Here is a 13,216-nt window from a genome sequence, read left to right as displayed (position 1 = left end):
TATCTCTCTGCCTTCACCTCCCCCCCACACACACACAGCCAGGCTCTTCCTCCTTGAGATGCCGGGTGGACTGGGGAGTACCATCTGGTCCCCTCCATCTGCCAAGGACACCTTTGCTGGTTCAGAGTGTTCCTTCCCACCGGCCACTACACAGTGCACCGAGTCAGGGAGCAAATCCGAGGGGAAACTGCCCAGAGGAGGAGCTCCGTGTGAGAGGCCCCATTTCAGCCTGCAGCCTCCGGGCTGGGGCACCTGCCAAAAGGAGGCACGAATGGACAAACGCGGAGGAGGGTCCCCAGCCCCAGATACATGTCTTCTGTCTCCAGTCCCAGATTTAGCTGCCTTTTTGCCTCCCACGCCTTCCCGCTGCCGTCTGGAATGTCGGGAGGCTGGGAGAACTAGGAAGACTGGATCGGGAGATATGGGGGGGGCGGAGCCAGAGCTCTCAGAGGGGAAGAGGGAAGGTGCTGGCACCCTGGACAGAGCATGGGTCTGGTCCCTCCCCCTTCCTTCCTCTCAGCCTACACTCTACAAACAGGAGCCACTAGCCACATGCAACTGTTGAGCCGTCCCATTTTGTAGGCTTAGTATGAAAATGTACATACAATATCTCATTAATTTTTATATTGATTACATATTTCAATGATAATATTGTGGACATATTGGGTTAAACAAAGTTAATGTCACCCATTTCTCTATATTTTTTTAATGTGGCTGCTAGAACATCTTAAATAGTGCATGTGACTGCATTCTGACACGGATTGCACTTCTAGTTCTCAACTCCGTCCTCCTGGTTAGGCAACTGCTGTTCTGTAAAATACTTAACCCTGGGAGCTGTTTTGAACTAAATGGTTCTTTGTTATATCTCGGTCTTTTGGCGATACACACCCCCACGTCTCACTCTCAGAGGGGCGGTACAACATAGGGTTAAGAGTGTGAACTTGAGGGGCGCCCAGCTGGCTCAGTCGGGATAACATGCAACTCTAGATCTCAGGGTTGTGAGTTCGAGCCCCAGGTTGGGGGTAGAGATTATTTAAAATCTTTTAAAAAAAAGTTATGAACTTGATAGACTGAATTTAAATTCATCCTTGTTATTTATAAGCTGTGTGACATGGGGCAAGTCCATTAACCTCTTTGTGTTTCAGGTTCACATCAGAAAAATGGGAAACATATGAGTGCCTATCTCAAAAAGGCTTTTGTGAGGATTAAATGAGTTAATATGCATAAAGAACTTTTTAAAAAAGTGTCCAGGGGTGACTTGGTCGCACAATTGGTTAAGTGTCCTACTCTCAGTTTCAGCTCAGGTCATGATCTCAGGGTCGTGAGATCAAGCCCCACGTCAGGCTCCATGCTCAGTGGGGGGGTCTGCTTGAGATTCTCTCTCCCTCTGCCCCTCCCATGCTCATGCTTGCACTCTCTCCCTCTCTCTCTCTCAAATAAATATCTCTTTTTAAGTAAATAAATACATAAGTGTCCAACACATATCAATTACTTATCTCTACTCCAGAGATGGACCCTTAAGAACCGCTCTGCGTTACCTCTCTTGCTAAATGCCCACGGACGCCCTCCAAAGTTAAGACCTCCACCCCTCCTCTCCCTCTAGGTTCCCATGGGCATCAAGGACCTGCCAGTGTGAGACTGTCCTCAACACAAGGCCATCACCGAGGGGCTACCTGCCTCTAGACTGCCAGTCCACAGCATGCAGGAAACCCTAGCAACATCGACACTGTCGGTCCCCAGCCGATCGTCAGTCTCCACACAGGACAAGTTCTCCACTGCAGGCCAAACTTTGAGCACAGGCCCCCGGCCCCCAAGGCACTCAATCGTCCCACCCCCCAGCAAGTCCAAGGGCTGGAATTCCCGGACCAAATTCCATCAGATGCGCAGGACCATCACTGAGGACACTGAGTGGTCTCTGGCCATTGTGCCCCTCCTCACAGAGCTCTGCATTCAGCACATCGTCAAGAACTTCCAGAGTGAGTCTGTCCCTGTGCTGGGCAGGAGGGGAAAGCCAGGACTGGGCCAGGATGGGTGGGGACTGCCCAGAGGCGAGGCCTCAGAGGCTGGGTCCTGGGGAAGCCCCAGCCCTTCTGCACTGTGTCCTCATCCCTGCTCAACACTGCCCTTCCCCCCTTGAGGCTGGAACGGTTTCTCCTACTGTCTCCACTTCCAGGCCCCACCAGATTCCCACCCACACTGTGCCCTGCGTGTCTATGCCCTCTCCTCACCTTTCCCACTCTCTTCAGCAAAACCCAGCCCAAACTATGTTTACCGAACACCTCCTCCAGTAAGCCCCCCCCCCCGATGGACCCTCCTCCACTGTCTTGGAGCCTGCCACAGTCTGTGTAGGTTCTTGTTCTGTACTGTGTGCTCTGTAAATGGCCATCCTTTTCAGAGATGAGTTGCCAGCCTCTCCTCCTGGACGGCTGTTCTGAGGACAGGATCATAATTTTATCTACAGCACCTACCACCACCTGACCTCAGTATATTCAGCTGACTGATTTATTGTCTGCCTCCTCTCCTAAGAGGGAGTGGCTTCCTCTGTCTTGTTCACTCTCACATTCAAGGCACTTAGAACTGTGGCTGGCGCACAGTAGGTGCTCAAACATTTTCTAGTTTTGAAATGAACGGAACAGATCATTTGGGAATCTCTGAACTCAGGATCATCTCCTGCATCAGACCAAGTGATAGTTGAGGGCCAGACCTGAGATTCCGGCTCAGACTGGGAGCTCCAGGAACCCAGATGCTAAGCTGTCCACTTGCAGGCAGGGAACACCCCAAAGCCTGGGGCTGCACCTCCTCCCTCGGACGGAGCATCCCTGGGAGTAAAGGCTCTCTCCCTTCTAGGGCTGGGGCTCCCTGAGGGCCGGGGAGGGTTTTCCATTTCCTCCGTGCCCCTAGGCAGGGGTCCCCTGCACTGTGACTCCTGTTTTCCTTCCTGTTCCCAAAGACAACCCTCTCCTGAAGCAGCTGCTTCCCCAGCACCAGCAGAAGGTGCTGAACCTCTTGTCACCCGACCTGCCGCTGGCCGTGACTGCCAACCTGATCGACGACGAGAACTACTGGCGCCGCTGCTGCACGCAGCGCTGGCCCGTATGCCACGTGGCCAAGCATGGGGGCAGCTGGAAGCGCCTGTTCTTCGAGCGGCACCTGGAGAATCTGATAAAGCACTTCATCCCGGGCACCACGGACCCTGCTGTCATCCTCGACCTGCTGCCGCTCTGCAGGAACTACGTGCGACGGCTGCACGTGGATCAGTTCCTTCCGCCTGTGCAGCTGCCGCCGCCACACGGGGAGCTGTCCGACTCTGGCAGCGACGTAGAGCTCGAGGAGCCCACCACGGACCACTACCAACTGGGAGACCTGGTGGCAGGCCTGAGCCATCTGGAGGAGCTAGACCTGGTGTACGGGGTCAAGGACTGTGGCATGAACTTTGAGTGGAACCTCTTCCTTTTCACCTATCGGGACTGCCACTCCCTGGCGGCCACCATCAAGGCATGCCACACCCTCAAGGTACCAAACGGCCCAGCCTTCCCCCACCTCCCATTCTCCACCGCCTCTCGGATTCCCTCTGCCCTCCTCTTCCTTTTCCTCCAGTCCCATCTTCTCCCTCCCATTTTGGTCTCATTCTCTGACCAAGTGTCCTTTAATGCACCTGCACCAAGCTGGATTCTGGGGATGCAGGGACAAACAAGGCACTGCTCTCCCAGTTCGATGGCCATTTAGTCAGCCAAGGAACAGCTGCACTCCAGGCCCTATCCTAGGTGCTGAAGATTCAACAAGGAGCAAAATTATACCATTTGTGCCCTCTGGAGCTAACAGTCTGGTGAGATAAAAGGCACTCATCAGCAATCATGTAAATGTGAAATTACAACTAGGATAGGCTTGCTAGATTTAGCAAATAAAAACACAAGACATCCAGTTAAATTTGAAACTCAAATACACAACGAATAATTTTTTTTTTGTAAAGTAGGTCCCAAATATTCTGGTTGGAAGAGGGAAAGCCTGCCAAAAAGTCAGAGAAAAGGGGGGGGCATGGTCTTGAGTCACAGAGCCAAGAGGGGGTGCATTTCAAGAAAAGGGGCAGGCAGCAATGGAGGGGGGATGATGCTGAGGACTGAATTTAGCAAATTTGGAGGTCACAGAGCTGGAACTGTCAGTGGAGTGCCAGAAACAGGGACCAGATCTGAGTGGTTTATGGAAAGAGTGGGAAGTGAGGAAACAGGATGGCTGTGATCAGCTTTTTCAAGAACTTGGCTGTGAAGGGGACGAAGGGGAAATCAGTAATAGATGAAGGGTTTGGGTTTTCTTAAAAAGATATTTGCATATGTTTAAAACCAATGTAAAGCTCCATCCAATAGCAAGAAAGTGGCTGGGTGCAGGAGAAAGGCACAGGTTCGTTGACCAAGGAAGGTTGCTGAGACAGCAAGAGGGGTGGAATTGAGGACTGAGATGGGACAATTGGCTCTGGGCAAAGGAGAGAGTGGATGCGGTGGGTAGCAGTGGGCTGCTGTTTGGTATTAGGAAAATGAGGGGTTCTCATTCAATGGCCTGGGAGGCAGGAGGAGGAAAGGAGGATGTAGGGTGGCCCCCTGAAGTTTGAGGAGGCTGGAGAAGGTTGAAATCATTGTTTTAGAGGAGGAAAGAGTATGTTGTCCAGAGAAACAGGGCTGAACTGGCACACAGCATTGAGGGTCTATTGGTGGTTCCAGAGATACCAACCAGTCCTGTCATGTGACATTTTCCATCGTGTCAGTTGCTTGGGCACAGATATGCAGAAAACAAAGAGTGGGGCTGATCCAGGGTTGGAGCTTTGCCAGATAGGTGCAATGAAATGACAAGAGGGACAAAAGGCTCTAACCTGGCTAAGAGGGATGTAAAGAAAGCAAAGGACTGAAGGATGGAAAGAGGGTGGAGAGGCCTCAAGGAAGAGGGAGGAGTGGAAGGAGCTGGTGAGAAGGGGAAGGGTTAGGGCTCTCATCTCCTGTATTCCGCATGCTAGTCCTACCCCATTCTTTCATCTTTTTTCTCCATCCTACCATTTCCCATCTTTCACCCTGGTTCTCACCCTGGAGTCTCCTTCCAAGAGTTCCTCTCCTTGCCATGGTGGATCTTAGCCAGCTGAAGAGGGCACAGCGAGGGGCTGGGGCATCAAACAGACCTGGATTCAAACCTGTCACTGGGGCTTGATCATTGTGTGACCCTGGGCAAATGACCCATCCACACTTAGCCTCCATTTTCTATCTGTAAAGTGCCTGGGATGCTAAGGGTTAGAGACAATGCTTATGACACCCTCTAGCAGCATGCCCAGCACGTAGTGATTTCTCGATAAATGTTAGGCTTTCCTTCTACTGCCTGCCACCAGTTCTGCACCCATCTGCCAGGTGGGGGAGTTCTGCTCTGCCCAAGGGCCAGTCAGGGGGCCGACTCCAGGTGAGCCGAGCCCCAGGCCTTCCCGGGGCCCTCTGCTCACCTGCAGAAGGTAGGCAGCAGGCAGATTCCCCCTGGCTGCTGGCTGCAGGATCCCCTCTACCTGCCCACAGATCTTCAGGCTGACCCGAAGCAAGGTGGACGACGACAAGGCACGCATTCTAATTCGCAGCCTCCTGGATCACCCAGCCCTTGAGGAGCTGGACCTGTCGCACAACCTCATCGGGGACCGGGGCGCGCGCGCCGCGGCCAAGCTGCTAAGCCACAGCCACCTGCGCGTGCTCGACCTGGCCAACAACCAGGTGCGTGCGCCTGGCGCCCAGTCTCTGGCTCACGCCCTAGCGCACAACACCAACCTCACTTCCCTCAACCTGCGCCTCAACTGCATTGAGGACGAGGGTGGCCAGGCGCTTGCCCACGCCTTACAGACCAACAAGTGCCTCACAACACTGCACCTGGGCGGCAATGAACTGTCCGAGCCCACCGCCACGCTCCTGTCCCAGGTGCTCACAGTCAACACCACGCTCACCAGCATCAACCTGTCCTGCAACCACATTGGGCTGGTAAGCTGTACCTTCTGGGGCCCTGGGGAGGTGGGCATGGAATCCAAGTGCCCTGGGTGCTTCCAGATAACTGTTACCAACACAGACTTTGCCTGGTTCTAATCCCAGCTCTGCCATTTCGCACTTGGTTAAAGTACTTAACCTTTCTGGACCTCCATGTCCTCATCTGTAAAATGGGGATAATAATAGTGTCTACTTCTAAGTAGATACTGGTCGTTACTAGGAGGAGATGAGTTGTCCTTGTAAAGCAGTGAACATTGCAGTCACTGGCTAGGACTTCAGTATCGCTAGCTGTTATTATTATTCAGGCTTATATCCTATGCTAGACACTGATATCCTTCAGCGTTCCTTTATTTTTCACAGTTATCTAGTAGAATGTATACTTTTTTTTTTGAAGATTTTATTTTTAAGTAATCTCTACACCCAACATGGGTCTCGAACTCACAACCCTAAGGTAAAATGTTGCATGTTCTACCGACCGAGCCAGCCAGGCACCCCAGTAGAATGTGAATTCTTTTTTATTTTTTAAGATTTATTTATTTACTTGAGAAAGAGAGAGAAAGAGAGATGGGGGAGGGGCAGAGAGAGAGGGAGAGAGACAGAATTTCAAGCCTGGCTGAGCGAGGAGCTTGACACAGGGTTTGATCTCATGACCCTGAGATCATGACCTGAGCCAAAATCAAGAGTTGGACACAACAAACTAAGTCATCCAGGCACCCCTAGGATGTGTATCCTTTAAAAAAATTTTTTTAATTTTATTTATTTATTTGAAAGAGAGTGAGAGAGCACAAGCAGGGCGAGAGGCAGAGGGAGAGGCAGACTCCCCGCTGAGCAGGGAGCCCAATGCGGGGCTTGATCCTGGGACTCCTGGACTCCGGGACTATGACCTGAGCCGAAGACAGACGCCCGACCAACTGAGCCACCCAGGGGCCCCTAGGATGTGTATTCTTAACCCCAATTTACAGATGGAAAATTGAGTCTCAGAGAAGCTTGTGAATTGCCTGAGAGCATCCAAGCAGTAGAGAGTGGCAGAGCTGTGATTCAAACCCAGACCTGGTTGAAAACCAGATTTATTTATTTGGGGCGCCTGGGTGGCTCAGTCAGTTAAATGTCTGCCTTCGGCTCAGGTCATGATCCCAGGGTCCTGGGATCAAGCCCCACATCAGGCTCCTTGCTCAGCAGAGAGTCTGTTTCTCCCTCTCCCTCTGCCCCTCCCCCCTGCTTGTGTGTGCTCTCTCTCTCTCTCAAATAAATAAAACCTTTTTTAAAAAGAGATTTATCTGAGAGAGAGAGTGTGCATAAGGGGCAGAGGGAGAGGGAGAGAGAGAATCTCAAGCAGACACCCGGTTGAGCATGGAACCCAATGCGGGGCTGGATCTCTGGACCCTGAGATCATGACCTGAGCAGAAAACAAGAGTCAGACGTTTAACCCACCGAGCCACCCAGGCGCCCCTCCTGGATCCTTTCTGATAGGTGATGTCTCTCCTGAGAGAGACAGCCAGCGAGAGAGGGAACATAGTCAGGGGGAGTGGGAGAGGAAGAAGCAGGCTCCCAGCGGAGGAGCCCGATGTGGGGCTCGATCCCATCACGCCGGGATCACGCCCTGAGCCGAAGGCAGACGCTTAGCAACTGCGCCACCCAGGCGCCCCTCTACGTCATTTTTTAAAAATGCATCTGAAACCCATTAAACTGGCTTTGCAACACACCCTTGGGTCACAACCATAGAACACAACCGTTCTGCCTCCCACATAAAAGTCTTTCACATCTGAGCGTGGCCCACCCAGCCCAGAAGGGGCTGGAGCCATGAGGACTAGGGAGGAGGACCCTCCATGTGCTCCAGCGGGGGCACTGCACCCTCTACTGAACCTCCCCAGAGAACAGCCGCGTGCGCGTGCACACGCGCGTGCGCACACACACACACACACACACTGTCTCCACTCGAGGTGCTTTTGGCTACAAGAAACNTGAGCGTGGCCCACCCAGCCCAGAAGGGGCTGGAGCCGTGAGGACTAGGGAGGAGGACCCTCCATGTGCTCCAGCGGGGGCACTGCACCCTCTACTGAACCTCCCCAGAGAACAGCCGCGTGCGCGTGCACACGCGCGTGCGCACACACACACACACACACACTGTCTCCACTCGAGGTGCTTTTGGCTACAAGAAACAGAAACCTGAACCGGGAAATGGCTTAAACCAGAGGAATATTCATTATGTCCCATAATCAGAAGCCCCAGGGTAGGGGGCCTCTGGAGTCAGTAAGTTCTCTGGCTAGGTGCCGCCATCTGCTCTGCCCACCCAGCCACGTGGCCATAACTTCTCACATGCTTCTCTCACGGTCCCAAGGTGGCTGCTGTACCTCACATAGGGCCATGCTCAGAGGCAAGCACCCCTCTCTCTTGTTCTCTTTTCAGAGTGAGAAGAACCTTCCCAGAAGCCACTCCCTCCATACTTCCTCCTCAAATGTCATTAGTCAGATCTGTCTCACATACCCATGGCTGAATTGGAGGAGGGGAATTACCATCATTGTCACAGAACCATGTTTTCCAAACCATGAGGGTTGAAAAATCAATTTAGTAAGTCTTGAGCACCATTTTTCTTATAGAATAGAATGGAATAGGATAGGATAGCATAGAACACATTAGTGTGCTGCATGGAGAAGTTAACTGTTGTTCAGCGAAGCTCTCGTTCTAGTCCCGTCTTTATATAAATGTGCATATGAGTGTGTGCACGCATGCGTGTGTGATCCTGGGCAGTGATATGAAATGGCCCCTTCCCTTGTACTCCTCTCCCAGGACGGCGGGAAGCAGCTCCTGGAAGGCATGTCGGACAACAAAACCCTCCTGGAGTTTGACCTGCGCCTGTCAGATGTAGCCCAGGAGAGCGAGTACCTCATCGGCCAGGCCCTCTGTGCCAACCGGGAAGCCGCCCACCAGCGGGCCTTGAATCCCAGCCACTTCATGTCACCAGTCATGGCCAAGGGCCCTGAGAACCCTGCAGGATAGAGTGGGGGACAGGGCTGGGGCAGTGACAGGACCTGGGTCACTGCCCTAGCCCCATCCCTCATTTCATACTCGGTCATGCCTGCTGTAGAGTGTCACGCTGGTCTAGAGGGAGGAGGAAGGGGGAGACCACGGATATTCTTGGGGTGAGTGATCAAGGGTGATGGAGGTAAAGATGTGAAGAGGAGGGGACTGGGATGGGGGGAGAGAATGGGTATGAAGTGGGGTCCATTCCCTGTTCCTGGAAGTGTATATTACTAGACCCCCTGAAATGACCGACTTTTTCCAGGATTAGGAAAGGCAGAGATTCTGAAAGCCTGTGTCTGCCCAGAATCTCCCATGGAGGCTGTCCATCTCCCTGACTGCCCCCCGCCCCCCCGCCGCCTACTTAACAGATCCTGGACTTCTTCACCTCCAGACATGGGCGTGCCTGCACGCGTGGGCACACACACACACTCTTCCTCCTCTCTGGCTACTCTCTCTCTCCCCTCTGGCTACTGCAGGGCTTTGCCTGGCTCTTCCACCCTCACCCCTGCCGATGCTGCCTCGCGATTACTTGACTCTGCTAAAGCAATCCCGTTCTACAGGCCATTCCATCTCCTAATTCCCACCACCCCCCAACCTGGGAAGGGGGAAACAGAGTTGAAGGAGGGCCTCAGACCCACTGCCCCCACCAGGGAGCTTCTGCTGGGAGGAGGAGAGCGTGGGGGAGATGCCACACCGGGGAGGGAAGTCAGTGAGTCATCCACAACTTTATTATCCACCAGTTTGATTTGTACAATCTTTGCGCTTGGAAATCCACGACAGAAAGGCCACAGTGTGATGCACCCAATTGACAGAGACCTGTCTTCTCCCCAGCCAGGCCCAGCCAACCCCATAAGCCCTTGTCCTCAGCACATATGGAGCCTTCCAGGTGCCCTCCAAGAGTCCCCATCGCTTTGTGGCTGCCCACAGGAGTCGCATCAACCCACAGGGCCACAGAGGACCTGATAGATTCAGGCTGAGCCCCGCTCCCCATCCACCTCCCACTGAGGGGTCCAGAGCCTCCAGACCCGTGGTCTTTCCAAAGGGTGGCTCGTGGGCTACAGCCTAGGGGTGCGTGCTCTCCAGGGACTCCTTCCAACAAGCAGGTGCCAAGCAGAGCACCAAAGGGGGCTTGGGAGTGACTGCACTTGGGTGCCTGTCTGGGCAACCTGGAGTCTGTGCCTGACACCCTCTGACAGTTCTGGAGTGCAAACGTGTAGCTGTGAGGGTGTGTGAGTGAGTGTGTNAGAGTCTGTCTGTGCCTGACACCCTCTGACAGTTCTGGAGTGCAAACGTGTAGCTGTGAGGGTGTGTGAGTGAGTGTGTGTGTGTACATAGCCACAGCTGCTAGCAGAAGTTCTAATTAGAGAAACAAGAACATTCAGTGTAAAGTTTAATTTTAGAGATTAATTAATTTTCTGGTTNGTACATAGCCACAGCTGCTAGAAGAAGTTCTAATTAGAGAAACAAGAACATTCAGTGTAAAGTTTAATTTTAGAGATTAATTAATTTTCTGGTTTTTGTTTTCCCTGGCAATCAATAAAGCTACCAAGAAAATAGACCAAAGAATCGGTTTCTAAGTCTGTGCGTGTGTGGAACGTGAGGCTGTCTGTGTAAGGAGACCTAGGCAGAAATGGTCGATACAAGCAAAAATCATAATAGGGGGCCCCCTGTCCCCTCCTCCTAGCTCAGGCTCCATCTCAGGAATGGGCCTGAGGGAGAAGGAGCAGTCTCTCTCCCTCCTTGGAGCCATAAAGTGGCCAAGCTGCCTCCACACAAGGGCATGACATCCCAGTGCCAGCTGGCCGAGAACTGGGGCCTGCGGCCACAGCTCACCACCTGGACCTCACAGATGTCCGTTCAGAGGAAAGAGGGGTACTCCAACTACCAGGGCCCCAAGGAGCATAGACTCAGGGTCCAGGCAGGTTCAGTGCTGGCAGGCAGGTGACCACGGCTGCCCAGGGAAACCTAGTGGGCAACTGTTCCCTCCTGCCCAAGCCTCCCCTTCTCCCGCCTCTGCCTTCCCACTCAGCCATCTCCACAGGAAAGTAAAGCTCAACCCCAATGGGCCATGGTGTCCCCACATTCTGTAGCTCCCAAGTCCCCCAGGAAAGGGGGAAGGGGAGCCAGAGGAGATGTTGCATAGGTTGCGGTCATGCCCTTGGCAGGTGTAGGCCTGGCTAGGCTGCGGGAAGATGGGAGAGGAGGCCGAAGGAGGGGAAGGAGGAGCTCTGATGGCTCAGGCAAAGTGAGGAGCATTGGGGTGAGCGATGTTGGTGGCCCAAAGGGTTATCCTCTCCAGCTTGACATGGGAGCTCAATCCCTGGGCACTGAGTCCACTGGAAAAACTTTAGCCAGGGGAGTTGGGAGGGCAAGAGCTTGTACACAGACATGCACACCGAAGCACGTCAGGGTGGGAGTGGTGGGGGAGAAAAGGCGGTGTCAGAACTTCAGGAGAACAGGACGTAGGGCCAGCGCCCTTGGGTGGTGGCAGGGTGCCCTTCTGAAGATCCTGGGGCACCCTGCAGGGCTTCAGCTCATGGGATAGGGGAGGACAGAGGGTCGGGCAAGATTTAGAAAATTTCTGCCTCTGACCCTGCCACTGGAATTGATTATTTCTCCAGTCGGGGCTCGTGAGGACAGCCTCAGCCCTGCAGAGGTAATGTGTGGGGACAACCGCTCTTCACACCACCCCCCACAAGTCTGGGGAAGGCAAGGGTCACCCCAGACACCCCCACCTTTGGAGGTCCTTTCCGTCTCCTCCCACTGCCCACCCCCACCTGCTGCAAGAGTGCCCCTTTGTCACCCGGGTCTGTCTCACATTCTTCCCACCCAGGCGTTCACCCTGACCATCTTTGATGAATGCACGTGGGGGTATCTCACCCCCCAGAGGGGAGAGCCTCCTAGAACCCAGGTCAGGACGCTGTGGCCAGGAGGCGGCAGTTTAGAGACAGGACTGAGGTACATACCCTCCACATTTTGCCTCCCTCCTCCCTGGGCAACTGCTCTTCAGCGCCAGCAAGCAGGAGGGGAGGGAGGAGAGTGACGCCCGCATGTTGTGTGAGCACAGTCCCTCCAGGACCCACACTCCAGGGACCCAGCAAGACAAACAGCAGTGGAGGGAGTGGCAGAAAGGAAACCCCGATGTTTGGGGGCCAGCGCCAAGAAGAGGAGATAGCAACATTTGCACGGTTTTGAGATGGAGCATCGGGGCTGACCCCTGGCCCCCGCCTCAGACCCACTGAACTCATTAGCTGGGTGGAAGCCAGCCCTGCTGTTCACCAAACCACCGCCCCCTCCGTAGAGAGAGGCCCTGATGGGGCCAGGCAGCGAAGGAAGGAAAGCCCCAATTTCCCTTCCCCACGCATCTACACCTCCCCAGCTGCACACCGAAGGCCTCACCCCACGCGGTGCCCGTGCACAGTCGCCACTAGCAGAAGATCCACTGAAAGGCTGGAAGGGAAATCGCGAGTGTGCGAGAGCGCGTGGAGGAAGGGGAGGTGTCCCCCTAGGAACTGAGTGAGGGGCGGGGCTGGAAGAGCCGACCGTGCCCGGGGCGGGACTTCCCGCCCATCGGTTTCTTTATGTACAGGAAAGGGAGGGGGGGTCCGGACCCCATCGGGGTCGGTCCCGCGCCCCCTCGCCTCCCCACGCCGTGCCCAGCACAGCCCTCAGTCACCATCATGACTCCCCCGACGACACGCCAGGAGCAGTCCGACGAGGGGCCCGAGGGAGGACCGGCGGGCCTGCCCGGGGCCAGAGGTCACAGTGAGGTCTCTACGCAGGAGCCGTGGCGGTGCAGCGGCCGGTGGCTGTGGCCCAGACACCCCTCCTGCCGGTGCACGATGAGGACCGGGAAGTAGAGGGCGTCGTGGTAGGGCGGCGGCGGCCCGGCCTCCTCCTCCTCGTCGTCCTCGTCGTCCCCCATGCTGGCCTGGCTCGACAGGCGCGTCTGCTCAGTGGGGCAGCTCGCCTCGTTGACGCTGCCGCTCCGGCTGCGCCACAGGCAGCTGCGCCGGGAGCCGTAGAGGCGGCCGAGCGAGAAGCGGCTGCCCCCGCAGCCCGGCCCGCCCCCGGGCCCCGGGCCGGCCCGCGGGCTGGCGCAGATGCTGAGCGCGCTGCGCGAGAAGATGGACGAGCTGCTGACGGCGCGCTGGCAGTGCTCGCAGCTGCGCCGGTACGGGGCCACGCCCGCCGCGCCC

At 54.9% G+C, this 13,216-nt stretch overlaps 1 protein-coding gene across 4 annotated transcripts in view; it reads left to right on the top strand.

The window, feature by feature from the left end:
* TCTE1 (t-complex-associated-testis-expressed 1) overlaps positions 1 to 9,266 on the top strand; it is a 14,920-nt gene extending 5,654 nt beyond the window's left edge. For all 4 annotated transcript variants that reach the window (XM_002914495.3, XM_019794365.2, XM_019794362.2 and 1 more), the window contains 4 exons: positions 1,604 to 1,976; positions 2,951 to 3,513; positions 5,544 to 5,993; positions 8,784 to 9,266. In XM_002914495.3, the coding sequence (XP_002914541.2) occupies positions 1,700 to 1,976; positions 2,951 to 3,513; positions 5,544 to 5,993; positions 8,784 to 8,993 (1,500 nt within the window). In that variant the 5' untranslated portion in view covers positions 1,604 to 1,699 and the 3' untranslated portion in view covers positions 8,994 to 9,266. The remainder of the gene's footprint in view (positions 1 to 1,603; positions 1,977 to 2,950; positions 3,514 to 5,543; positions 5,994 to 8,783) is intronic.
* Positions 9,267 to 13,216: the final 3,950 nt, after the last annotated feature.

The sequence above is a fragment of the Ailuropoda melanoleuca genome, chromosome 19, assembly GCF_002007445.2.
Source record: "Ailuropoda melanoleuca isolate Jingjing chromosome 19, ASM200744v2, whole genome shotgun sequence".
Taxonomy (NCBI): Eukaryota; Metazoa; Chordata; class Mammalia; order Carnivora; family Ursidae; genus Ailuropoda; species Ailuropoda melanoleuca.
This window is presented reverse-complemented; position numbering and strand designations above follow the sequence as displayed.